This window comes from Exophiala dermatitidis, assembly GCF_000230625.1.
Source record: "Exophiala dermatitidis NIH/UT8656 unplaced genomic scaffold supercont1.6, whole genome shotgun sequence".
NCBI classification, from domain to species: Eukaryota; Fungi; Ascomycota; class Eurotiomycetes; order Chaetothyriales; family Herpotrichiellaceae; genus Exophiala; species Exophiala dermatitidis.
The window spans coordinates 1536598-1562061 of record NW_008751651.1 but is presented as its reverse complement, the minus strand read 5'-3'; the positions used below and the strand labels follow the sequence as shown (position 1 = coordinate 1562061).

At 51.8% G+C, this 25464-nt stretch overlaps 9 protein-coding genes across 9 annotated transcripts; 2 read left to right on the top strand and 7 right to left on the bottom strand.

Moving 5' to 3' along the window:
• Positions 1 to 34: 34 nt before the first annotated feature.
• On the bottom strand, positions 35 to 2669 carry HMPREF1120_07397 (phosphatidylserine decarboxylase; the record flags this gene model as incomplete). Its single annotated transcript, XM_009161620.1, has 3 exons — positions 35 to 1937; positions 1991 to 2435; positions 2492 to 2669. 3 exons carry the CDS (start codon positions 2667 to 2669, stop codon positions 35 to 37), a joined length of 2526 nt encoding a protein of 841 aa, XP_009159868.1.
• Positions 2670 to 3939: 1270 nt separating this feature from the next.
• HMPREF1120_07396 (uncharacterized protein) lies at positions 3940 to 4737 on the bottom strand (the record flags this gene model as incomplete). The annotated part of the gene is made up of 1 exon (XM_009161619.1): positions 3940 to 4737. The coding sequence occupies one exon, from the start codon at positions 4735 to 4737 to the stop codon at positions 3940 to 3942; it is 798 nt and encodes a 265-aa protein (XP_009159867.1).
• Positions 4738 to 5946: 1209 nt separating this feature from the next.
• Positions 5947 to 7081, bottom strand: HMPREF1120_07395 (uncharacterized protein; the record flags this gene model as incomplete). Its single annotated transcript, XM_009161618.1, has 3 exons — positions 5947 to 6286; positions 6384 to 6890; positions 7023 to 7081. The coding sequence occupies 3 exons, from the start codon at positions 7079 to 7081 to the stop codon at positions 5947 to 5949; spliced, it is 906 nt and encodes a 301-aa protein (XP_009159866.1).
• An 825-nt stretch (positions 7082 to 7906) lies between these two features.
• On the bottom strand, positions 7907 to 9263 carry HMPREF1120_07394 (chalcone synthase; the record flags this gene model as incomplete). Its single annotated transcript, XM_009161617.1, has 3 exons — positions 7907 to 8337; positions 8396 to 9036; positions 9100 to 9263. 3 exons carry the CDS (start codon positions 9261 to 9263, stop codon positions 7907 to 7909), a joined length of 1236 nt encoding a protein of 411 aa, XP_009159865.1.
• A 1017-nt stretch (positions 9264 to 10280) lies between these two features.
• HMPREF1120_07393 (uncharacterized protein) lies at positions 10281 to 11596 on the bottom strand (the record flags this gene model as incomplete). The annotated part of the gene is made up of 2 exons (XM_009161616.1): positions 10281 to 11183; positions 11261 to 11596. The coding sequence occupies 2 exons, from the start codon at positions 11594 to 11596 to the stop codon at positions 10281 to 10283; spliced, it is 1239 nt and encodes a 412-aa protein (XP_009159864.1).
• A 1629-nt stretch (positions 11597 to 13225) lies between these two features.
• On the top strand, positions 13226 to 16044 carry HMPREF1120_07392 (uncharacterized protein). Its single transcript, XM_009161615.1, has 4 exons — positions 13226 to 13812; positions 13902 to 14146; positions 14221 to 14453; positions 14552 to 16044. The coding sequence occupies exons 1-4, from the start codon at positions 13715 to 13717 to the stop codon at positions 15758 to 15760; spliced, it is 1785 nt and encodes a 594-aa protein (XP_009159863.1). The 5' UTR covers positions 13226 to 13714; the 3' UTR covers positions 15761 to 16044.
• Positions 16045 to 16398: 354 nt separating this feature from the next.
• Positions 16399 to 17578, bottom strand: HMPREF1120_07391 (uncharacterized protein; the record flags this gene model as incomplete). The annotated part of the gene is made up of 3 exons (XM_009161614.1): positions 16399 to 16956; positions 17030 to 17107; positions 17306 to 17578. The coding sequence occupies 3 exons, from the start codon at positions 17576 to 17578 to the stop codon at positions 16399 to 16401; spliced, it is 909 nt and encodes a 302-aa protein (XP_009159862.1).
• A 524-nt stretch (positions 17579 to 18102) lies between these two features.
• On the bottom strand, positions 18103 to 24306 carry HMPREF1120_07390 (separase; the record flags this gene model as incomplete). The annotated part of the gene is made up of 1 exon (XM_009161613.1): positions 18103 to 24306. One exon carries the CDS (start codon positions 24304 to 24306, stop codon positions 18103 to 18105), a length of 6204 nt encoding a protein of 2067 aa, XP_009159861.1.
• A 464-nt stretch (positions 24307 to 24770) lies between these two features.
• On the top strand, positions 24771 to 25424 carry HMPREF1120_07389 (uncharacterized protein; the record flags this gene model as incomplete). Its single annotated transcript, XM_009161612.1, has 1 exon — positions 24771 to 25424. The coding sequence occupies one exon, from the start codon at positions 24771 to 24773 to the stop codon at positions 25422 to 25424; it is 654 nt and encodes a 217-aa protein (XP_009159860.1).
• Positions 25425 to 25464: the final 40 nt, after the last annotated feature.

Genomic DNA, 25464 nt, shown 5'->3' with positions numbered 1-25464 from the left:
TCCTCATCTCGATCCGACCAAAAGGAAAAACATCTCACCTCATCTGTCTAGGTCCCAGAGGTCTAACGACACCGAGACCGGCACCGGTAGTAGTAGGACTACTCAACTCACCATGACGCATCGCCCTCTCCCGCTGTCGCTCCGCCTCACGTTCCCGTTCACGTTGTTTCCGACGTGCTCGTTCGAGATTGCGGCGCTGTTCTTCGCGGGCGTATTTGTCTTGGATTATTACTGCTGCTGCTGCTCCTGCTGCTGACTGTTGTTTTTGCTGCTGTTTCACATGCGTGATGACCGGGTCATAAAAGCCCGCCGTTGATGGAACTTGAGTCTGAGTCTGAGCCTGGATTGGAGGCGTGGATTGATGATGCTGATATGTTCCCATGGTCCGGTGGGGAGATGATACAGGGAAACCGAGATTGACGCCGAGTCCTGCAGTTTCGGCTGTTACTGGTTCATCACCAGCAGATCCAGCTTGAATTGTGGATTGACTTGGTTTCGTCGTCCTCTGCTTTGACGGGGATGCTGAGGGCGTGGACGGAGATGGGGATGCCGGCTGCTGCTTGGATTTCGTCAACGACCGCATTTTCGCCAGCGGTGAAGTCGGTCGACGATGATCTGATACGGGTCGTGGACAACAGGTGGAATTTGACTCTGACTCTTGCAACTCTCGTAGGGCTTGGGGACCTCCCAAGATCTCGTAGCTGTATGTCTTGCTGGCGCGACATGCACAGCGTTTCTCATTCTCGGTGTTGTTGGAACTCTGCTCCTGGTTCACCCATGGGGCGATGTGACTGTTATTGTGATTGGTGTTGTTATTATTATTGCCGTAACTGTAGCTGCTGATGGTGGTGATGGAGGTGCTTGTGTATGTCGAGGTTGGGGAATCAGGGGCTTGAAGGGGCTCGGTTTGTGATTGCGAATGGTTATAATACTGTTGTTCAAGTGGGTTTGCAGGGGGGATGATGATTGTTGGCTCTTGTTGCTGCTTCGGTTTGAAATTGTCGGTTGATGTGTTGGCCTCGTGATTCTGGTTCTGGTCCTGTTGCTGTTGCATCTGCTCGTTCTCCTGTGCTTGTCCATTTCTCTCGCCATTACCAACATATCCATGCGTGCTCGGGCTCGTGTTTGGACAAGTGTCGTCCACAGGCGTATTGGGCGCACTAGACTCCGGAATACAGGCTAGTGGAAACACGGGTCGGGAAGGTCCTTTGTTCTTGGATTTGCTTCGTTTCTGACTTCTCGGAACGACTACCGGAGGTGGCGGAGGCGCTGCCTGGACAGGAGGCGGACCAGGAGATTTGGTCTGCACGACAGGTGGACGTGGGCCTAGAGGTCTCGATGGTGGTAGGTGAGCTCTGGGAATAGGAGCGAGCGGTTGAGGTTGGAGACTTGCATCCTCCTCCGTGGTGTCAGTGTCCATTTCTTCCACGTCGTACTCGGTCACAGTCGATATCGTCGGCCAGCTGCCCTTTCGATCCGACATTGTGAGAAATGGCCGATGGGACGTCTCTGCAGAGCCACCCTCGTCATCCTCGCCGTTAGTACAAGACCTCGAAGTGGTGCCGTCGGAAGCCGTGGCGTTTGTATTCCGGTCTTGGGAGGCTGTAAGCTCGATTCCATTTTGAAGACTACCACCTGGAGACAGGCTCCTGTCGATGCACGTTACCACCGCTTCCGGGTACTTCAGAGTCGTGCTGGTGCTGTTGCTGTTGCTCCTGTGGGACTGAGCTCCAGTCTCATGAGCTGTTCGGCGGTGATGCAGGGCCAGGATGCGTGGGGAAAACTGTGTGATTGGATGTCTCAAGGACGGCAGACATGCACAGATGATTCCAAGGTTGACTTCCACGGCCGACCAAATTGTAATAGCTGGGTCGTCCTTATTATGGACCGTTGCGCCATAGACGGCGAACAATCGAATTATTGATGCAATACAAACACTGTACAGTCGTTCATTAGCAGAAATTCGGAGTTGTTCACAAGTGGTACTTACAATGCTCCAAGCACGAATATACAAGTCAAGATGGCCATTTGTTTCCTGGGGAGTTGTAAAGCTTTCAACACTGGAATAGGCAACGCACAGACAATAATGTCGGTGGCCGAATTGAAGGAAGCATTGAACAGCCAAAACGCCAGGAAATCGATACACTTGCCGCCGTGGATGTTGCTGTTCCAGCTGTACGCGATAGGTTGACATGAAAAAATGCTGACGAAAAAGGCAGAAACGCCGTAGATGGTGATGATTGCCCCCATGGCCCAACATGCGCGACGGTAACCGACATCAATGGAGAAGCGAAGGTATTGAAACAACAACGAGTCCTTGAGCAGCAGAACCGCAAGACTGTAAGTCATGTTTGACGACCACAGCTGTCGAAGCAGAGTAGCCAGTCGAACTTGCTGCTCTTCGGATTGGTCGGCTGACGAAACGTGATGGTTCTCTGTGACGAAAGGTAAGCGAGAGGCTTGAGGTTGATATATCTTGTCCGGTACGTACGTTGACCTGTGACCACGGCCAAGGCCATGGAGGCAGCCCAGGCGAGCGTAATCAGATAGTCATCCGGTCCGACATGATGGACGAAAGCAATGCGAATCAGTAGCCGGACCAGAACACAACATCCAGCCAACACCACTAGTGCAATCGCCGTCGCGGAGGCTGATGAGAAACCCCCCATCCTCCTGACATCGCTCTGATGCAAGTTGGGTGTTTTGGCGAGTTATCCTGGGGAAGTAATGGCCGCCCGGTATACTGCGAGCAGGGAACAATCCCCGGCCGGGCTTCCTGCGTGTCAGGCAAAGGGATTGAAGATAACTATATCAACAACCACGAGATGCGCGGATGGACGGCTCCAACTCTGGGAGTATATAGATCGCAAAACTCAAAATTCCGACAAGTTAACGAGAGACACTGTGATATCGGGCACCGGTGCACAGTATGCATTTCATGACACAGCACAGAATGATCCAGGAAACGAAGCCTCACCTCGATAGAAAAACATAAACTCGGATCTGTCACATGGTCTAAACAAACCAGCTGCTGAATATCCCACAGGATTGGACGAGAGACACCCCAAACAAGCTCACCTGGTCTTTGCGGGTGGCTATAGCAATACGATTTAGGGCGGAGCTGGGTGTGGAAAAAAACATATAGTGACAGACGCACAGATCAGTCCGCTTGGACAGCAGCCACATAAGCGGAGGACGTGGCATGATGTAAGTGCGTTCTGGACGGCTTCCATGTTCTTTCATGACGCTTGAAGGCATTACACTGGCCATGCGGCTGTATATACTTCTCAGAGGTGGGTTTGGCAGGAAAACGGTGGTAGCATCGAAGAAGGGAGGTTGAAGTCTGGCAAAAGTGGAAAGAAGTCAACATTGACAACAACTTGGAGCATCATCAGGCTGGTCTGGATCAAAGTAGTTCCGCCCCGAAGACTGAGCGCAGGCCAATCATCGGCATCCTTGTCCTTGTTTCCACCTGGCTGCCTCGGCATCAACTTGGACCCGACTTCCAGCTCTCGTGGCATCAACATTTGACACACATCTCTACCACAATCTGGCCCAATTGGTATGGACTTGGCTCGTGAGACAGTGTCTGCACTCAATAGGTTACCTTATTCAGCATGTATGTTCTACCAGCAGACCGACAACGCGAGACCGACAACTATAACCAACCAAGGACTGAGCTAAAACGTCAACGTCTGTGCTGTAAACCCATCAACTAGACCGCGGCGCTCAGGGCAACGGCTGCCTCCACCCTTTCAGGCCACCAGACACACTGCCCATACAACCGCCGTACACAGTACGCCTACCACTCTGCTTTCCGCCACCGGCCTCCAAAATAGCAAAGTGCCAAATCGCAGAGCCCCAGGCATGTTCCAAGAGACGACCTAGACCGCCCTACCGCTGTCTCCGTGCTGATCATGATATTTGACCATCGACAACTCATCCACAATACCTCCTTTGGCCCATGATAACCAGGAAAGGAAAGCTTTTGATCTCGCCTTGATCCGACTTGATAGGCGCGCCAGGAACGTCGCCAAATTCCCCGTCGTACTTTTCCACCCGCTTGTCCATACTGAAGGCCCGCTCGACACGCACGTTGACAAAGCCGATTTCGTTCATCATGGTCTCGACGGCTTGAGCATTGATGCCATGTCTTTCCACTCCGGCCATTTTGGAACGCGGGTGGAATCGACTGCTTCCGGGTCCACAGTCCTCGAAGTCGGTCAAGGCGAGACTCCCGCCGTCCTTGAGACATCCCAGCATCGTGGTTAAGACACCCCTGAGGTCCGGGATGTGGTGCAGAACCAAATGTGAGGTGACAAGGTCGAACTTCAGCCTTGGTCCATCGGGATTGTTCTCGTCGGCAGGAGGGAGGTGCTTGTCCTCCGGGTCCTCCAGCAAACAAGCCACTGGCACGATGTTGCGCGGCGCGTCCGGCTGTTGCAATTTCTTCTTGAGCACCTCAATCATGCCCGGTGCGGCATCGACGGCCACAATCCGTTTGGCGTAGGGAGCCATCATACATGACAGCAGACCGGTGCCACAGCCGAGTTCCAGCACATCTAAAGCTTTGTCGGGAGCCGGTGGAAGGTTCAGAGCCGGGAACCTGGATACGATCGCCTTCAATGCTTCTTTGCTAGCTTCATGGACGAATGGATTCTTGTCCCAGTTGGCCGCCTCCTCATTGAAGCGGTCATTGCCCGAGGCCGCGTGCAGTGACGCCGCAGCTGAAGCCATCCTAGTACTCGAGTCTGTCGACAGCAACGAAAAATAGACACTCTGTACCTGTCAAGACTGTCAAGGAAGCGGCAGGGATAAGGTCCGACAGGGCCGTCAGGGGTTCTTATGTGTATGATTTCGTAGCAGCTGGGATATGGTCTATTCAGCACTCAGGTATGGCGTCCTGGCCAGCTTAAGAAGCTGTGGCTTGTGGCTGAATGTCAATGACACCGTATTCGTGCACTGGCAGTGGGTGCGAAGGTCCAAGTTGGGCACCAGCGAATCAGTCTGACAATAATGATATATAACCAGCCACGGGGAGTTGCCCGCTAATCTTAAACCCCGACTGCCCCATGTCGCCGAACTCGAGATCCGTCAGACAGCCGGACATTTCTTTTCCTTTTTGCGGAGAAAGCGGGCCGGCTCAGACAATGATCATGACGCCGACATTTATCGACCAACGCTCGGTTCAGATGTCCGATGCCTATGGCAGGCTTCGATCCCTGTACGCTGGAAATGACATCTGCAGCCATTGTGGCGTAACCAGCAAACCGATATACACGTAAAGAGGTGGAAGTTCAATTGCGTAGCGATGCAGTCTGCCGTTTCAAAACCTGAAATTCAACTCGTGGTTGACCCCAATGCCGAATATTACATCCCACATTATTGGGTGGGGAGCAATGTGGATGGGATTTGCGATCTCACTCAAGCCGGCTGCCTCGGCCATCCATCGCCAATCTTCGTCCCTGAACTCCAAGTTCGGTTTATTTGCAACTAACTGGAGCTGGTATGCATAGTATACTTGGCGGGTAGCCGGGGAAAGTACCTGTGAAATGTTGGCAGCATATATATGTCGACAATCCACGAGATTTTCTCAGACAATGTCAGGCTTGTTTGGCCGTTACGCAAGAAGCCTTCTGTTCTTCTTACCAGTAGTAGAACGCTCTGAACGGCCTCGGAAGTAGAATGAAGACGGGGTTCTTACTAAGCGTCCGGGTCTGGGCTCGCTGGACGTGTTGGATATGGATCCCGTCTCGTTTTGAGCAAGCTCTCTCGCTGTGTCGTGTACGAAGAATGAATGTGTCGAGATAGGTGACCCTTCAGGCCAGGGAAAAGGGGTCCAACTTGAAGTAATCCATGGCCTCCTTCACCTATTCGGCTGTAACTCCAGCTGCCAGTCTCGGACACCTTATATTGCTAAAAGCTGCACTGTACTGCCGCGACACATCATTCGTTCGCATCCTCGTCCTTGTAGCAAATGATCCAATGCAACCAGCCAATAGGCCAAGTATGATTGACCTGACCACTCTTAAACTTCCAGCCGGCAAGATTATCGCTGGAAACTCGACTGCGAAGAAGAGCATACACCTCATCCGGCGTCCTCGTCCTCAGACACGAGATATATCCATCATAGACCCAGATAAAGGGAACAACAGGCACAAGGTAAGTAAAGAAGAGATGTCCCGGCGAGTTCCAGAAGTAGAACGGGGTGATGAGCATGGCGAGCGGCCAAAGCAAGCTGACCAGCAGAAACGAGCTGAGATGTCGTGACTGAAGTTCGAAAATACTACAACAGACATATTAGTCCAAGATCGACTCTTATTCTTCTCTTCCTCATTACAACTCATCTCCGCCTTGCCTGCTGAACAGTGTTGAACACTTACCAAAATCCATCTGCAGTCTCCACAGTATTCTCCAGCACTTTGGCCGCCAGCTCGTCATCAAAGTGATGGAAAGCCAGACTGAACAGGCGCATGATCTTGACCTTCTTTCCCTGCACGCCAGCGCCAGGGACATGTTTCAACAGCTCCTCTGCCGGCGGGGCATTGGTCGCGTCCACACTGTACGGGACGTAGGTGATATTATCGCTCTTCTTTGCAATGGCCTCCCAGGCATTCACATGCGGACTAATGTCGGTGAGCACGAATTTGACGTCCTCTTTGCCCTGCTTGCGCAGTTCCTCGTTCAAGTGTTGCTCGATGTACGGCGTCGGCCCGCCTGCGCCCGAGGCGAAGTCGACATACACATAATCTGAAACGCGGGACCCAAGCACTGTCGATAGGACTCGAGATACCAGCGCCGCTGGGGAGGTGGGTTGCAAGATCGGGAACCGGTTGATCCAGCCTAAGGTGAGATAGTCTTGGACTTTTTCTCGGAGTATTTGCGGAAACCTACATAGAAGGTATGTGGTAAGTACTTGCACCTGTTCGGAGCGAGGAGGAACTCAATTCTTCTTGTGGGATGTACAGCGGATAGAGAAAGATGGGAATTCTCTCTTATGGGATTGGATTTACTGTACGTACCATGGCTGATCGTTGACTTCGAAGTAGTGCCGTCGAGGGAGCCAGACTTTCGAACTCATTTTAGCGCCGCGAGTTCCTCCTTCGTCCCCGTGCCAGGACTTGAAATGTCAGCAGGGTATTATCATGTTGTTCAAATTGTAGGACAGCCGCAAGAGACCCCTGAAGAATAAGGTGATTCGGCCAAAATATATCAATGTTGTGGTTGGAGTGGAATCGTGATGCACGTCATACATGGATGCGCGGAAAATACATTATTAAATAATGCGGCCAATGGACTCGGAAACACTGAACATTGGCCGGGGGTATTTTATACTCGGGAATATATATTCATCAGAACACACCTCGCTTCTGGCCGGATACAGATACCGTAAGATATGTTATTAGCTCACAAACATCTGCTCAGAGATCGCTTTAGACATACACCTATTATCTCGAGATGGTGCTCTACAATGCCGGATTCCTTCTCCACGTCGTGATCGAAGTCCCAGCACTCTTGAACTTCTTTTTCTTTCCCTCCCGCCAACTCGGACAAGAGACACCTCATGCGCACGCCATTATCCGCCAATATGCAGTGCTGCTGCTGAGCTCTATCCTGGTGGCCATGGTGTATATTGCTCAACCTCTAGATGACATTTCAGGCCGAGTTGCGGGAGCACTGGCTGTCTATCATATTGCGCCCGCGACCCGATCGGTGGCCAGACTAAAGAAACAGGCCAAGATGCAACAACCACTCTTTCTGTCAGAGGCATTTCTCTATCTGGTGGTACACGCACTATGTTGCGCTGCGCTGCTGCATCACTTCTTCGTTGCGGTTTATACAATCCCTCCATGAATCCATTTCACATCGTGACTTGGGTCTTTCAACATCCATCCAAAAACAAAAATCAATCCACGTCTTCTGCTACCAATGTCTCCGTGGGACTCTCTGTCCCAGAGCCCGACTCTTTGCCACTTCTCTTGAACATCATCATCTCGACGGCAATCCCAGGGCCAAAAGCACACCCAACAATGTGATCCGTCGTATCGCCCTCCAGCAGCCTGTTCAAGACACTGAAGATGGTGGCGCTAGAACTGTTTCCGTGGGTGATATATATCTCATAACTGGCCCTCAGATGCTCGGGCGTCAGATGCATGGTCTTTTCGACCCCTGTGATGACGGTGGAACCGCCCGGATGAAGGGCCCAGTCGTACTCGGAAGCCTTGAACTTGCTCGCGTCCACCAGCTCAGGTATGGACGCGACCAAGTCATCAAACATGGCTGGCACAGCGGCGGCCGCCAGTTTCGGGACCCTCTGGGTCAAGACGACCTTCCAGCCTACAACAACAAAGTCAATGACCCAAGAACCTCCCGCTCATAAGGTGGCTTGGCTTACCTAGAGGATCCACATCAAAGCCCAAATCCTTTTCAGTATTCTCAATGATTCTGTGATCCCAACCCAAAAGTTCCAAAAGGGGCTCTTCATCAAACCGATCACTAAACCCGTTGCCCAACACCACCGCTGACGCACAGTCACTGAACAAGGTCACCCCAATCCTCACCTCCTGGTTCTCATGGATAGAGTCCAACTCAGAGCGCACCAACGTACTCGAAATCTCACACGCCACGACCAGAATCCTGGCAGGTTTCCGTCTGAAACTCGAGCCGAGAGCGATATTTGCGGCCGTCCTCAGAGCCGCCAAACCGCCAGAACACCCCACGCCATGCAGCAGTACCTTCTCTATACTCTGGTTGAGACCAAGCTCCTTGACGACGTAATGGTCATAGCCCGGATTGGCCGAGTTAGTACAGGTGGTGGCGACAACATGCGTGATTTCAGACAAATCTCCTCCCCATTGATCCAGGGCCTTGCGACATGCCGCCACCGACAACTTGACGCCATGGTCGAGAAAAACATCACACAACTGAGCGATCGTGGGCGCCTCGGGCGCATTGGCGATGGGGTGGTCGATATTTCCAATCGCCGAACGAGAGTCGATCCCCGTGTACTCGTTGATGGTTAGCACTTTGTCGAGACTATAAGAGAACAAAAGTCAGAACATGTGGGTTTCCTTTCGGATTGTACAGTAGGAAACTTACGCCGGTGAACTGGGGTAGAACCGTCTGGCCAAAGTGGCCAATTGGTCAGGCTTGATTTCATAAGGAGGGTATTCCACCCCAATGCCGTGGATGTAGAGGTTTGGTCTTTGGTATGGCGGGGTGACCTTGTTGTTACTGCCGACTCGGACTGTCGACGGCGACATTTGAATTGAAGACACAAAAATGTAGACGACAGCGACAAGCCAGCAATGGCACTGGCAATGACACTGGCACGGTCGGTCGCGTTCGACTTGACTTCTGGTATGTCGTCTGGCAGAACCGAGGCTGGGATGGGGCCCAACAGTTTTTCCAAGTGATGACGTTGTGATTACTAGCACTGTGGCGGTCGCAGCATCACTTTTCTGGTTGTGAAACACCTGTGAAACCAACAATCAAGGCACGAGTCGTAATGAGAAAGTCGAAACGAGAGACAGAATAGCAGATATAGGAGGCTTCTGGACAATGTGAACGAGTGTGAGTGAGAGTAAAGATAGGAGAGTGAGATGCTTGATAGTAGTTGGGTAGGTCGTGTGCATTGTTCCGGAAGAGAAGGTGTCAATCAATGCAGGTCGTGGCGATACAGGGATCAGCTAGTTGGGGGTCTAGGTAGAGCTTCAATCAATAATGATGCCGGTGGCATGCCCCTCGGCCCTACTAGGTGCCCATTGGAAGGTGCCTAATCAGTAAGCTGACCTCTAACAGCCGCTGTCTAGGTGCCTAAAAGGTACCGGGAGCAGGTGAGGTGTCCTGCCCTGACCTCCAGTTGGCGGATTGTGTAATGCGGCTAACTTGAGGCCGGCGTCTTCAAGTCCAGGGACGCAATTCCCACGAATCATGCTGTCGGTAGACTGTCTGACCTGGCCTGCAATCATCGTCATCGTCCTGGTCACGGTCCTGACACTGCCACCAAGAGTGAAGCTCGACATACCATGGCAGCGGCGTTGCTTTACTACCACCATCGCTGCTTTGGGTTGAGTAATGCCCTCAGGCATCAACCCGGCGCCTCTGGGGGTCCTCGTATCCCACTAGCATTACTGGTATTGGTGATAGGTAAAGACGTTGATCAAACCCTCTTCTACAGTTGAGTGACTACTAGCATTGTAGTATGGTATTTGGTACATGCGTGATGACCTAGGCCGTAACCCTCGTGATATATACCCAGAAATCCTCTGGGTCTCTAATCAATAAGGATCCCATTCCAATCTTCGTTCCAAGAAGAACGACTCGACAGGAAGGCCCCTCCATTTCTTCTTGCCATCCACAATTTCATAAAATTCCGGCACAAAACTCACCATGGACCAGCCATGGATCAGTCTTCGCCAGTAACAGGCCTCAGCAGCAGGAGTCAGATAGCGGTCGCGGAATGTTTGCACACTGTTTGAAGCGATTCTCTCGGCGTCCCTGTCATGCGCTTGAAGCCATGCCATCTTCTCCGGGAGATCCTCATAGCTGCGCTCGACTTGGACGTAATTTTTGTCTGGCCCGTCCGATCGCATCAGAGGGTGGTGATGTTGGATCCAGTCCATTTTGTGCGCAACCACGACCGACTTACAACTCTGAAGATACTTCAATCGTCCCGAGTAAGAATTGCCTTCGGTATGGGCCAGGTATTTGTACTGGCAGTGCTCAGGCATAGACTTGAGGTCATGGGCCATTGACTCCTTGTTCTTCCATTCCAGAGCCTTGACATCGGCCCAAGGTTGGTCCGCTGCGGCTTTGAGGAAATTCTCCCGTAACTCCAGGCCCATCGTGGCGCCTCGCCAGAGCAGCTTGGGTACCTTTGACGACCATGACCAGCCATCGTCCTGTTCGGTCTCCACGGCTTTCATCTGCACCTCTCGCATGGTCCCAACTTTGGTCTCGGGCCATGACCAGTAGCCAAAATCAGGAATCAGCCAGATCTTGGTGTCTTGCTCCCGTCTGGCATAACCCCAAATGGCCACTGACGGAATGCGATCGTCGCTGTTGAACACGAATTCGATGTTTGGCAAAGGTTCGGGGGCCGAGATAATCGCCCGGTGCAAGGCATGGAGTGTCGCAAGTTCGCGTGAATAGATGCCGCCTGTTTTTTCGATCACATAGAGCTGTAGAATAGATAGGCCGATGTATCAGCGACTGAACGCGGGAACAGTAGATACTCAATCCAAGGGGGGTTGCATACCTGTTGGTCATAAATCATGCCGCGAACATATCCATTTTGTCTTGGAACCGAGTCCAGCTCCTCAAGAGTGATGGATGAATTTCTTCTGTCTGCCAGAGGCCTTTCGACTTCCTCAAACAGCCCCGGAAAAGCCTGCTCGCATTGTCGCAAATCGAGCCTCAGGTTATTCGCATCTCTTCTGTAATCCCATGTTGATGGCCTTGGCGGGCCGAAACCATGGGGCACTGCGGGCAACGGTGGTCTTTCATGGCCCGATAACAGGTACCATGTCAAAAGTACACATGTAGCCAGGCCGGAGATTGTAAATATCAAGGCTCGGCGGTTGAGCGTCGCCATGAACACAATCTATCGTTCGATCATGCGAGTTCTTTTCGAACCCGTCATGTTTGTCGCGAACTTCAAGTGCAACCAAGGTAGATTGGATTGTGCGACCGTGCAGAACTCGATGTTGGAAACTTGGAAGGTTGGCAGAATAGGATGACGGAGGTGCCGTTGCCGTGCGGTGGGTGGGAATGGGTGGGAATCCGTGGTCAGAATTGGCATCTCTCCAGGCACGGATTGGCAGGCCTCGCAGTCTGGAGCCACACTGACGGATGGCAGATCGTGTCAATTTTGATGCTAGCAGAAGTGGTAGATGGAGCCGAGGGGTTCTTTTACCTGCGCTCGCAGATTATCTCATCGAGATCTTCGAAGGTGCTTTGGGCGGGCTTCCAGGCAGGATTTCAGCGCCGGTGTTGCATTTGTGCCACCCATAAACACCCCAAAGTTTCAATTTTAGGCTGGAAATGAACGGCAACTAGTTCTTACCAAACCATGGCTAGACAATTGATTTTCGACACTGAAAAGGGTAGAGCGGGCGCAAGAGGTCAAAACTAAATTCGAAGGGAGGATGATGTGTGACAATCGGCAAGGCACACTGGCAGGACTACAAGATCTCACCCCAGACGCTATAGCGCCCCGTTATTGGCCCCTAAGACAAGTTACTTACGGGCGTGCTACGGGCTTCGAAGTTCCGTCTCCGCAGCTCGCATCGGGGCCCAAAAGGCCAGGATATGGCTTGCTTTAACCGCCTGGGCAGTCAATCGCCTATTGGCCTGGGGATGAACGGCAGGCCAGGCACCACTGCACCCACCGGCCAGAATGCCACATCCTGACCGCAATCCACTCATGCAAGGCCTTTGGAGGGGTCTCCGGCCAGAGTCCTCGCCATCAGCAATCGAAACCAATGCATGGTTCTCTTTCCCGGAAGCTCAGGGGTGAGGAAGCCTCCCAAGCCTATCGATGACAGCGCTCACGGGAGCGCTGCCACCCTTGTGTTCTTTCTGCCCGAGGGCTCCTTTGCACGTCTGCGTACAGTACGTGGCCTCACCACCACAGCAGCAATGCTACGGAGCTGGAAAAGCTGTCTAGGGACAAAAGCCTCGTATGAAGAAACATGATGCAGCAGCATCCATCGAGGAGTAGATCGACAAGAAGCCTGCAGCAGTGCTGGTGAATCTGCAACGTTTGGTAAGTTGCACGACTGGGCACCGATACTTATCTGACCAAGACTCTACTGCGATGATGGGGGTTTGCAAGGACACAAACAATGTGCTACTGGTACATGACGATCACTGTCCGCCACAAGCACAGGCGCTGCCAGCCAGCCTGAGTGCTAGAACACTGCCACTGCCACTGATGCTCCACCGTCGTTTGGGGCTTCAGCCACCACAACGAGGGAGCGCAGTCAACAAGCACAGGATTAGATCTCATGTAATCTGACACGTTAAACGAATTATGTAGAGGTAGGTAGGTATGTACCCAGGTAGGAATGAACACGAATAGTAGAGAACGTGCTGTCTACGATGCTACCAACGTCGTAATGGTCATCGAGGGGCATGGCGTGAATCTGTGCTATCAAACTGTGCCAGTCTATCGTTGCACCCGCGCAACAGTCTAGGATCCTGTGCAAGCCATCCTTCTTAAGTTGCTCAGCTAAAGCATATAGTACCTGGTAAGGAGTATAATAAGACATGATGATGGAGCATCAAAGTCACAAGGCTGGTTGAACAATGTTTAAAGCGGCATGGCTCGAGGTTCATCTGTTCAGCCAGAAGCAAGACGACTTGGACTTGAACCAGGAGTTGTTATATATTTATTCTAACACTTTTACGTCTTTAACAACCCTTCGCCTTGTGTCTCGCTCGCCAGATCTCCACGGCCTGCTCACAAAGGCTAAACCGATTTAATGTCCTCTATGTACGCCGCCAGCTGCTCTATCTTTTTAGCAACCGCAACTTGAAATGCTCTACTAGGCTATCCACAGGCCTCATCGGGCTCGCAACTCCGCCGAAAGAACAATTGGAGACATGGCTTGAACAGTGGTAAGCAGCGAAGAAGCACTCAGCATCGCTCTGCAGAGTATTGTCCTCCTCTGTAAGGCTATCCGGCCAGCGGCCCAGATCGAGAATCAGCATGATCTGGACCACTCTCGCCGCGGCAATTCTTTGTATCTTGGTCCTGTGGTACACGACAAGAAAACCCAAGATCCATTGCAATGGCCAAAGACTCAGGTAAGTTCAAGCCACCGAATGACCATTACTACTTGCGCCCTCAACATCTACTCCCTGAACTCCCCTAACATCCAATGCTATCCTATCAGGCGTCCTCCGGACACGCTACCGATACTGGGAAACGCCATCCACTTCCTAAAGCCTCGCCACGTCCTATTCGACTGGTTCGTAAAGTGCCAACAGCGATTCGGCAAGGAAACGTTCCAGATCTCTGTTCCATCACTCCCACCGGGCGTGGTGATCAATAGTGCCGAGAACCTCGAATTCGTGCTCAAGAACGAAGCGTCAATCACCAAGGGGGATTTTTTCCGAGAGCGATCATGGGATCTTTTCGGTATGTTGCTTCACCTCCTATCCCATCCATATCCCTTCACGACACCTATATTGACAGGGACAATGAACTTTAAGGGTATGGCATCATCAACGCCACCGGAGACCTATGGCGCACTCAGCGCAAAGCAGGGTTGAAATTCTTCAGCGGCGCCAATCTGGACATTCTGATCGAAGAAGTCCTGCCCGAAATCTACGAGGACAACACACGGAAGCAATTGCTTCAAGCAGCCAAGGATGGATCCGTGATTGACCTACAAAAAATCTTTCTGGACCTGACTACTACCGTGGTGGGACATATGGCTTACGATGTATGCGTTACCCCTTTCGCTTCCACCATCTCTTATCATACACAATCCTTCCTCTCCCATACCACATCTAACAATCTTCTAACTTTGATACCCTATAGATGGAAATATCCGCCTCCTCACCATTCAGCAAAGCCTTCGACCACGCATCCGACAGAATCGGGCTCCGGTTCCAAAACCCACTATGGCGACTCACCGAGTTCTTCTGGGGTGGAACCGAACTTCGCGCTTCGTTAGCAGAAGTCAAACGCTTCGGCCGCCAAATCGTCGCCAATGCACGTAAACGCCGGTCCCGCGCCGCCTTTGAAAGTCTTGTGACCGACGACGAGACCCTAATTGACGACAGCTCAATGTTTGGAAGTCTGATCGATTCGCTGATCGAAGCCTTTGCTCAACCTCAAGTGGTCGCTGACGCCGCTTTGAATTTCTTGTCTGCCGGGAGAGACACCACGGCCCAGTCGTTGACTTGGACGTTCTATGCGCTGACGAGACATCCGGAAGCTTTGAAACGGGTACGGGACGAGATCGAGGCGAAGTTCAAGTTTGACATTGACACCAATAATTCCAAATCTCAAGGTCGCGATCCCGATACTGATCCCGCTTTTGGCTCTAGCTCTACCAACACCGACAAAATCGTTGGTGATGACGACGACGACATTGACAATGAGAAAGATAATGCCAGAGATCCCAGTACCCGGTCCACTCACGATCAAATCACCATCTCATCTCTCCAACCGACATCTCTGCCCTATACCATGGCAATATTCTACGAATCTCTCCGCTTATACCCACCTGTCCCATTTGAACTGAAACAAACATCCGAACCTGTCACTCTTCCCGACGGGACATTCTTGCCCGCTGGCGCCATTGTCGTCTGGTGCATCTACGCTATGAACAGGTCCGTCGACACATTCGGCCATGATGCACATTTATTCCGTCCCGAGCGATGGCTCGACGGCCACGGTAAGCTCGTGCCCAAATCGGCATTTGAGTTCCCCGTGTTCAATGGTGGGCCGCGCGCTTGTCTGGGCAAGAAGATGGCGGAGGTCATGGCTGCTTGGGTTTTGGTTAGATTGTGTTCCGAGTGGGAGTTTGAGGAGGAGGTGGTTGACACGGAGGACTCGAAGGAGATGGCGCCAACCGCGACTGCGAGTGCGACGGCGTCTATGACAACAGCGGCTGAAACAACGCACAAAAAGACCGTGTTGAAAGAGAGGGTCAGTGCTAATAGTCTTACACTGCCGATGGAAGGCGGTTTGCCTTGTCGGGTCAAGGCTAGGGACACGGAAAGGAACAGAAAGAAATCATAAATAACAATCGGACGCGTTAGTCCAAGGTACTCTCGGGTACAGGTACCTACATAAAGCACATGATTCAATCACATCCATTCACCCCATTTGATTGATGACTAGGTACCTAGTAATCACAATATCTAGATAGATGCCACCTACTGCCAGCGAGCACCCTGTATGCAAGGGGACACCTATTCGTGACTTAGCCAGAAGCGAAGAGAGATCAGAAGGGAAAGAGAAGAGAAGTGTTCGTGCTCCGCTGATTCGATTCCCAATTCCCAATTTCAAATACTGCAGCAACAACTTGAAGAAAATCCAAGCTGGCACATCTATTGTCACGCCGCGGCCGTTACCATCGCATGCTACTAGGGGATACCAGTAACCCTACAAACTCAAATAATGAAATCAGACAATGAACGCTCCCGACTTTCTCAGCTCGCCTTCATTTTCCGCCGTTATCCCCTTCCAACCACGTAACATGATCAACTCTGCCCCAGCGCATTCTGCTGTCACTCTCTCACTCGCCAAGGCCACTTCCAGCCAAATCAATCCAGACAATCAATTTCAGGGTGTTTCCAATGTGAGCGAGAAGGATACACCAATCATAACAGCCATAGAGGTCGATCACGATGTTGCTGTTCCGCACGACACAACGTCTAAACCTCAACGAGAGCAGCCTTCTCTTCCGTTACACCGGCATCGACAGTGACAGCACCGGGAGCATGCAGGGCAGCAACAGCAACGTCATTCATAACCTCACCCACACCCTCTGCTTTCTGCTTTCGAGCAATCCGCTTCTCCATCTTAAACTGCATCAACGTCCCGAACAAGATACCAAGATTGATCTGGACCGGCACAACAATAATGACATACTCGAGGGGTTTGACGTGGGCGAGATCCATATCCGCGAGAATCTGGAAAGCGCCGTATCCACCGGTGGTGGAAATCAATACTCCCACGAGCAGCAACAGACGAACAAGCCAGTTCTTGCGGGTGTTCTTGGGGAATTTTTTGGAGCCGATGGTGCGGTGGTCAACATAGACCAAAGTCTCGAGAGCGTAGTAGACGTAGGTGACGAGGTGGACGACAATGCATGCTGGGAGTAGAAGCAAGTTGAGGCGGCGTAGGTAGTTGATGACTTTGTCGACTGTTGAAGATGATGACGGTGTGTTTCCGGAGAGTTTCGAGGCGGATGAGATTAGAGGGACCCACCACTGAAAACAGTGTTAGAACCAGTTCACCGACAAATGTCGATGGAGGAAGTCCTGTGCAGGGGTGTTGACTTACGCTGAAGAGTGGTGTCCAGATGATCATAAAGACGCACAGGTACAGCCAGCTGAGGAAGTATCCTATGCTATAGGCGATCTGTTGTAAGTCCGTCGTTAGTTTATGTTTTTGATTCGGTATTCTTGGGAATCGGGACTTGTGGTTTGGAATTGCGGCGGTCAGGCTGAAGGCTGTACAGCCCTGCACAGTCCGTTGTTATATTAGCCGACCCGTCTTCCCGACCGCACGTGGAATAACCAGTATATCAGTACGAGAAGTGTAGGTAGGTGAACATACCCCGAAATCTTCTGGCCCGCGAGCAGACTGTCCCTCGCGTCCGGCAAAGACAATATCAACCGGCCCGATACGAATGACTTCAATCAATGCCATCAGCAGCACAATGGTGCGGACTTGTTTCCTCATCATGCGCAGGTTCCGTCTGCGGATCAACTGCCAACTTTCGACATCGGGGCTAGAGGAAGGAGAAGGGAGGGTGTTGTCGACGGCGGTGTTGCTGGTTCCGTTTCCATTGTTGCCGCACCGAGAGGACCACGGGCATGATGGTGGCATTTTGACAGACTCAAACTCAGAGATACTGGGTTGACGGCGGTGAGAATCGATTTGCATTGGGGAGGAGACGACAGACGACGGGCAGAGTGAACTGATCGACCGTCGTGATTGGGACTTGGCAAGAATGAAGACGAAGAGATTCTGGTGATGATGGATGGATGATTGAATAATGGGTGTATGAGATGTAGTTGAAACAGAGACAGTGCTGCGCTGCCTGCGGTGAGGCTGATTCTGATACAGACGTTCGTCAGGCCGGGGTTGGGGGCGGAGTTCTATTTGACGGTTGCCTGAGGTGACTTCATACTTCACATCCCGCGCTACTACTCCGCATTATGAACCCACATGCTACCGACGCTCCACCGTTTACTGAGTACACAGCCTTGCGAACAAAACCCGCCGACTCAGCCTCGATAGAATCAACCACGGTTCCGGTCGCCTGCCATACATGTACAACATTGTAGACGACAAACATTGTCTTGTTAAACAATACCAATAAGCAGCCCAGTTCTGATGTATATCCCTGTCTACTTCAAAAACACCGGCACTCCATACATGACCGGAGCCGCACCATTCAAATACTTCAAAAGACACTCGTCGCGCGCTTCAGCCACGGCCTGATCAAGAGACACGGCTCCCATCTTCTCGCCTTCTGTAGACCTTGTCTTGCCTGATTTCCCGGTAGCGCCTGTCTTTGCAGAACTACCACCACCTTCTGTTGTGCCCTGTATCAATCCCCATTGATTCATCAACTTCATGGCAAACCGGTCAATGTCCCTGTCAGTCACGTCCCACAGATTGCCTACCACGGCGGGACTGCCGGCTTGAAGGTAATTCCAAGGCATGCCATACGGCTCGTACACGCCACACTCCGTCAGTTTGGCACTGCTGCAGCCCATGAGCAACGTCACGGCGCATTTGTCCATCCGCCGGATCTTGCAGCCTCGGATGTACTGGGCGCCTCCGCCATGGCCGAAATAAAGCATCAAAGGTCGGTTGTGCAAGGCTTCCTCAAACTCGCTCTCTCCAGGTGGTCGATTCACAATAGCCTTGAACTGCGAGAGTTGCGTCATGAATGCCTGGCCAAACATCTCTTGCGTGGATGTCAAGTCGGACGACGGATTAAGAATATACGTGCCTTCTGTGGATGGTATCGTATAGCCGTCGTTTTGGCTTGATTGATCCTGTATGACCTTCAGCCTCTGCCATATGGCACCCAACGATGGCATCCTGGAGACAGGTCGGCCTCTAAGGCATGGCATAGATTCCCACGGAAATGCCTGCAACTCCTTATCCAGAACCAAGATCACGTGTGAGTTTGGATTCTCCTGTGCTCGTCTGCTGTGCTCTTCATGGTATGAATGCAAGGCATCCAGTACCTCAACCAACATGGCGTCGAAGTCGATCTCGTCGTAGGCGTTCCGCTCGCCGTTGAACTGAAGAATATCGATGACAAAGTAGAGCAGATCTACGATGGCGTCCTCCAGCTCGGCTTCTCGAGGATGACCCAGCGTCACAAAAAGCTCGAGGACATGGCTGTGGAGCTCGATTTTTGTGTCGACCGATTTTGAAGCTTTCCTCCGTGAAGGAAGGTGTCTGTTCAGCATCTTGGAGAAGCTCTGGCCGAACCTGAGGAGTGCGTTGTCATCTATTTCAGGCGCCGACAGCAGCCCGCGGAAGCCTCCAAACCACACATTCTCCATATTGTCCAGAAGTGTGGCAAGCTGTTGATCCAATGCCTTACGCTCATTGTACCATGCTTTTCTCAGAGACTTATCGGCTGAACAGCCCCTGGGATCGTGGGAGCTTGAGTTGGCTTGGGCAATGATATCTTGCAACTCTGCTTTGGCTTTGTCGAAGTCCAGGTCTTCTGTCTCTGTTTCGGATGCTTCTGGCCGTGTCAATGGTATTCGGACGATGAATGGTGACCTTCCAGCGTTCAACCGGGCAACAAGGAGCTCACTACGGTCGTCGCTTAGACCAAGAGAGACGATGGACCAGGATGCAGGTAGGCTGTCCAGTTCAATATCCAGATCAATATCCAGATCCTCAGAGTCTTGAGAGACCTGATCCACCCCCACGCTTGGCCAACATTGAACGTTGCCGGGGTCGGTCGTGGCTTGTTCACTCAATGTGATCAAGCGTTCTCGTTTCCGCGCCAGATCCAACGGGAGGCATTTATCGAATACCAGCTCCTTGGATGAGGTCACGAAGGGATGTCCCAAAGCCGTTGACAATAGGCTGATCTGGGCCAGGATCTTGTGCGTAGTATGGATTATGTCGGAAGAAATCCGACTCTGTGGACAATCCCTTAATCCAGACAGTATTTGGTATGCTTCCGAGATCAAAGCTTTGCCCTCCCTGCCTCTGCTCTCATTTGCACGCTTTTGGCCTTTTTTCTCACCCAGCTCTGGCAGCTTACCCGCTCTAACCAGTAAGGCAGGGTCCTGCACAAATGAAACCCTGCCGCTTTTCCTTGAAGAACGGTATCGCACAGGCAGTGCCATGGCTGTCTCTGCAAGTACATTATTGTCTGCATCCTCGGAGAAGAGCTTCAACGCTGTTTGTACGAGGGCCAGGGCGTCCGCAACTGACTTGCGCGGATTTTGGGGATCCGCATCAGCCACGCAGTCCGGTTCCATTTCGGCACTGCCGTTGCGTCTGTTCGTGCACAGCTGCAGACCAGATTCCAGAGCACTCAAACCTTCGGCCAAAGCCCGTAGCTCCACCGTCGGGGTTGGGAGACATGCTTTGGCCGCCGTAGCTTTAGCAGCCGCTTGAGCGGTTTGCGTCCGTGATCTGGCGGTCGTCTTCCTTGCAGGAGTCTTTGCCACCGTTCTGCTGGCCTTCTTCCCTGCACCTGAAACAACCGGAGTGCATTTCGTAGGTGTCAGGTCGGGTTTCAACAGCAGTCGGGCCTGCTTGACACAATGCTCGGCCGAGCAGAAGTCTCCTAGAAGGAGTTGGACATCACCTCGATTTATCAAAACGAGTGTCTGGTTGGGCGGGCGCAACTTGTCGTTCGGAATGAGGGCCAGGTCATCAAGGTCCTGCCGCGCCTTGTCAAGCTGGCCGGCACGCGCATGCAACAAAGCTCTGTTGCTGATGACGCCCGCTTCAAGATCATGTTGTCCAGCTTTTCTTGCCACTTTCAGACCCTCTTCATAAAACCATGTGGCTGCCTGATACAGGCCACAGTGTGCATTCAATGTTGCGAGATTGCTAAGCACCGAGCAATACAGGGCTATCTGTGGCCAATAGGCCACTGCGCTTCCTTTCAGCGGCTGGGCCGAGTGATGCGACAGAGTCAGTCTCGAGAGGTCAAGTGTAATTCCCGATACATGTTGGTCATCGGCCGACGACTGCATTGATGAACTGTCAGCCTTGCATGCCTTTTCAATGGACAACCAGATGACTCCAGCTATCTTGGCGGCCTGTCTTCCGCAGACAGTCGCTTCAGACAACCGGCCTTGGAGGAAGGCAAGTCGTGATGCCAGGTGGGCCGCGGTACAGAGCAACGTTTGTTCCTTTAGACGAGACTTGCTGGAGGAAGATTCCCCTGTTCCCTTTTGAGCGTCCCATGCATCTCGGGCGCGATCAAGCCAATTAAGGCATTCCTCATATGTTTCGACGCTGAGGCAATGCTCAACGTGTGACAAAGCAAGCTCAACCTCTAGAAGTGCACGGCTCTCCACAGTATCCAGCAGCTTGTCCGCCCTTGCAATCGTCGTTGCAGCAGATCGAACGTCTTGCAGCGCATTGTGTATCTTGCATAGCTGAAGAAGCACACTCAGCTTGGCCTCTGGAGGATGATTTGTTAACTCTATTACATGGTAGAGTGTCTCTGACGCGACGAGCGCAACGGCAGGGTGACCAAATGTCATGGCCCAGTCGATACTGAGCCGTAATGGGAAGACAGTATTCTCAATATCCGCAAACACTTTGTCTGCATCCTCGATCGTCTTGCAGGGTTGGATGATTTCGGAAAGTCGCTTGATTTTTTCTTCTAGAGGGCCGTTCGTGGTCTGGCCCGTAAGGAAGGCGAACTGTAGAGTAAATATCGCAACGAGCCCTGACTCAAACTCGTGGAGAAAAGGCTTTTTGTCACCGCTTTTTCTTGAGGCGAGCAGCGAATTGGCCTGTTCTGCATCTATTAGGAACGCTGAACATGCCATCCTTTTCCTCAGTGCGAGTTGCACCATCATATTGGCAAACCGCAATCTGTAGACACGATATTGAGGCTCGTCAAGGAGGCTGAGAATGAACTGCAGCCGCGTCTGCCAGTGAGACAATTGGTGTTCATTTAGGCTACTTTCGCCCATCGCACAAATTTGCTTCTCCAACAAGACAGCACGGTGTAATGGAGGTAGTGAAGGGTCGTCGTAGAGGATATCCGAATCTCCGGCTGCAGAAGGGTTTTCAAGCGACCATCGAACGCGCAGGACGAGGTTCGCTGCTAAGGACCTGCCATGTAAATCATGCCGGGACCATGCTGAGCGAAAGTGACCAGACAGCAGAGATTCCACCACATCGTTGAGAATACCGTCCTTGATGTGGAAGTCGATTGCGTTCTGAAGCATTGACTTCGCCGCTTGATGATCACCCAATTCCTGATAACACACAGCTAGTTTCTCACATTTGAGGCTGAAGTAAGCAGCTTTCTGTTCGGCCATTGGCAAATCCGTTAAGCCCCTGAGCGATAATTGCAACATTGCTCTTTGTTCCACCAACTCCCATCGTTCTTGCACCATCTGAAGCAAACGGACCCAAAAAGCGTTGGACATTCGAACATTCAGCTGGACAACGGCTGTTTTGATCGTCTTATTCGAGACCAGGCTGGAATACTTCCCACGAAGAAGCTGGATCATGGTAGAGCACGATATGAGAGCATCACGTGCTGTAGCTTCGATTTCTGGAGCTTGTGAGACTGGCCACTTCTCGGCAGTTAGAACAGCCTCTATGGTCTTGACGACAGTTGTCAAGAATCCAAGAGAGGGTGCTTCTCCTGAGCCAGCTCTAGCATGAGCGAAGGATACTTGCATGTTGTCAAGTAAAAGTCTGGACGAGACGTAAATCAATCTGGCGGCGGATAATTGCAAGCTCTTTGCGGTTGGCAGCGCGTTGTGATCGTTCTCAACATTCTTTCCTACCGCCATAGCCTCCAGAGTTGCTTTGCGAAGATGAGCGGAATAGACAAGAAGCTTCTGAAAATCTGGTGGCGACATGTGGGACTCTTCACGAAACTTGATGATGGTACGCTCAATCGAGTCGACGGTGACATCCAGATCCTGCGGAAGCATCTTCAACCGGGACGTTGTCAGATAACAACATAAAATGAGAGACATGGTGCCGCTTGCTCCCTGCATGTGCTCTTCTGCAAGTAGTAAGATTTCTGTATGCGGTGTGGAACCTTGTGTATGCGTTATCACTGCTTCAATCACCCCGAGAGGAATCCCCGGATTCGCGCCACCAGCTCTCAGAAGTTGCTGGAACACACGTAGATGCTGGACAACGGACATTAAAGGCGCTGACGGAGTGCTTGTGGCCAGTAATCTCTTGAGAGCGGCATGAAAATGTCGCCAAACATCCACCTCCGGGTCGGGCGAATGGTGTAAGTGTTTCCATGACTTGAATTTCAGTCTGAGAGCAAGGCAAAACAGCTCGAAGAGGTCTGTGGGCGCAACCTGATGCCCGTCCGACTTTTGTCCAATCGAATATAACTTGGATAGAGCCAGAGAAATCGTCCGGAGCTGTTTGCCTGCTTGTTCGGCATTATGCAGTTTCTTCTGAAGGCCTTGGATAGTCATCCAGGCAGGACTCCCGACGGTCTCCGGCTGGAGTGCATGAAGCAGTTGTCTGGTAATTGCTTTTGGTCCTAGCAAGATAGCTAAGCGAAGGCCCTGGCTTTGCATCGACGTGGTAAACCCGAAAGCCGAGGTGTCGTCCACAGCATCTGGCCGACCCAGTAAACATCTGGCGACACTTGCGTCTTCCGTGACAGAATGTGCCTGTGTTGTCTTTGCTCTCATGTATGATAGGTGTATCTCGCAAAGCTGGCATTGCGCTTGGGCTACAAGGTGCAACGTAATGGTTCTGTCCAGCAATATCAAAGAAGCGTTGTCCAAGCTCTTGTCATTTGTACCGGCCTTTGTATGCTCTTTGTCCCCGCATTCCCGCAGATACTTCAGGGCGACGTGTGAAACATCCGCTATCACAGACAGATCTGGGGCAGCGCATTGTTTCGAACCCTTCTTCGGAGATACAACATCCTTTTTGTTCTCTTTATTAGGTGACAGTTCGTCAAGGGCTCGTTGCACAGTGGGCCGTCGTAGAGGTGTAGTCCCTGTGGTCTTTGACGTTGAAGCGGTCTGCCCACCCTTAGCAGCTTGACCAAGGTGTTTAAGAGTGGTATTGAAAACCTCTGTAGCGATCTGGCGGCGGTCTGCCGGTGATAGTCTTGGGGTCTGTCCGTCGCAACTTTCATGGACTGGCACTCGCGAGACTCCATTGCGGCAGGGTTTACCTGCGGTCCGTGAAGGATTACGGGCTCTGACAGGTTTATTTGGGACGTCTTTTGTCGTGGCATGGATATTATTGTGAGGTTTTGAGTCGTCCAGACCAAGGATTGCTCGCAGATACCTGAGAGTGTGCGGTGTCGGAGCAGGCAGGTTCAGTCCGGCTCGGATGTTGTCCACCTTGGAGGGAGGTGAACAATCATTGGCGGCTATCATGATCGCAGAAGGATGGTCGATATACGCATGTTGGAGTATGATATCTCCTGTGTTTGTAATGTGCGACGATAACCAAGTTGAATGCTAACTGACACTACAACCTTGAGATGTGGAGCGCGTAATGTTCCCAAAAGGCCAAAAAGTAAACACGGAAATGTCCCGCCGCTGCAGCCGAGTCTGCAGCATCTGAGATCCACTTCCAGCGAGGCTGCATCTCAGCCTCGCGGCTCGGTCGTGCTCCACCAGAAATGCTTAAAGTAGCATTTTAAATTGACCACACAAGGCTAGATGTGCCAACCTATAATAAAACAGCGTCACTATTTTCCAAAGCGAAGTTCCGCTTGGGGTGTCTATATTCATCTGCAAAAGAACCAAGATTGATCCAGCCGTAACTTGTTGAGCCCTCGCCTGCAGCACCTGTTTGATGTCTTCCCTGATCTGTTGACAATCTGCATTCATCCAGTATGAATCCGCTATCCTCACATCATGGACTATATGCTCGCTTGGGACGAGATATAACTCTAAGAGCATCGAAATCCCGGGGCATCTCGAGTCCGTTCCACCCGCGACGTTGTCAACATAGCGATTCTCGATCAAGTCACCTACCGCGTCTTGCCCAACCCTCAATTTGGCACTCAATCGTACCAAAAAGTCTCCGCGATAGATTCTTTGCGTCTGGCCGACGGGGCAAGAAAAAGCCGACAAATCCGGCAAGCTATTTCATTTGGATATACCTTCTGATAGGCTCCCAGGCGATCCGGATTATGGGGCTAAAAAATGACTTTGCCAATTATACGCGACAAGCGGACCTTAAATTAGAAAAGCTCAGAGAGGTGGTTCAAAAACTGCAGCGAGGAGAAGAGGTGGATGTGGAAAAGGTCCTTGGGACCGGGGACGAAATCCAGGAGCAGGAGTGGGAAGAAGCCTTACGACAATTGCAGGAGGAGGATAGGATATGGCAGAGCAATGCAAAGAAGCGCCGCGAAGAGCAGGAGCGAATGCTCCGGGAACAGCAAGATGCTGATCCGGTCAACGCATCGGCGAAAACCTCTCCAGAGGCTGCTGGTCAGACTCCTGAGGCCAAGCCATATACACCGACCAGTCCAGGCTTCTACTGAGCTTTTGAAGATGTTTTCTCTTCTCTTCGGCAATATTGCT

Bases quoted from the DNA above. Each gene is read 5' to 3' on its own strand.
- HMPREF1120_07392 (XM_009161615.1), top strand. From the start codon at position 13,715: ATGATCTGGACCACTCTCGCCGCGGCAATTCTTTGTATCTTGGTCCTG. The intron at 13,813-13,901 runs GTAAGTTCAAGC...CTATCCTATCAG, and splicing joins TGCAATGGCCAAAGACTCAG to GCGTCCTCCGGACACGCTAC. The intron at 14,147-14,220 runs GTATGTTGCTTC...ATGAACTTTAAG, and splicing joins GCGATCATGGGATCTTTTCG to GGTATGGCATCATCAACGCC.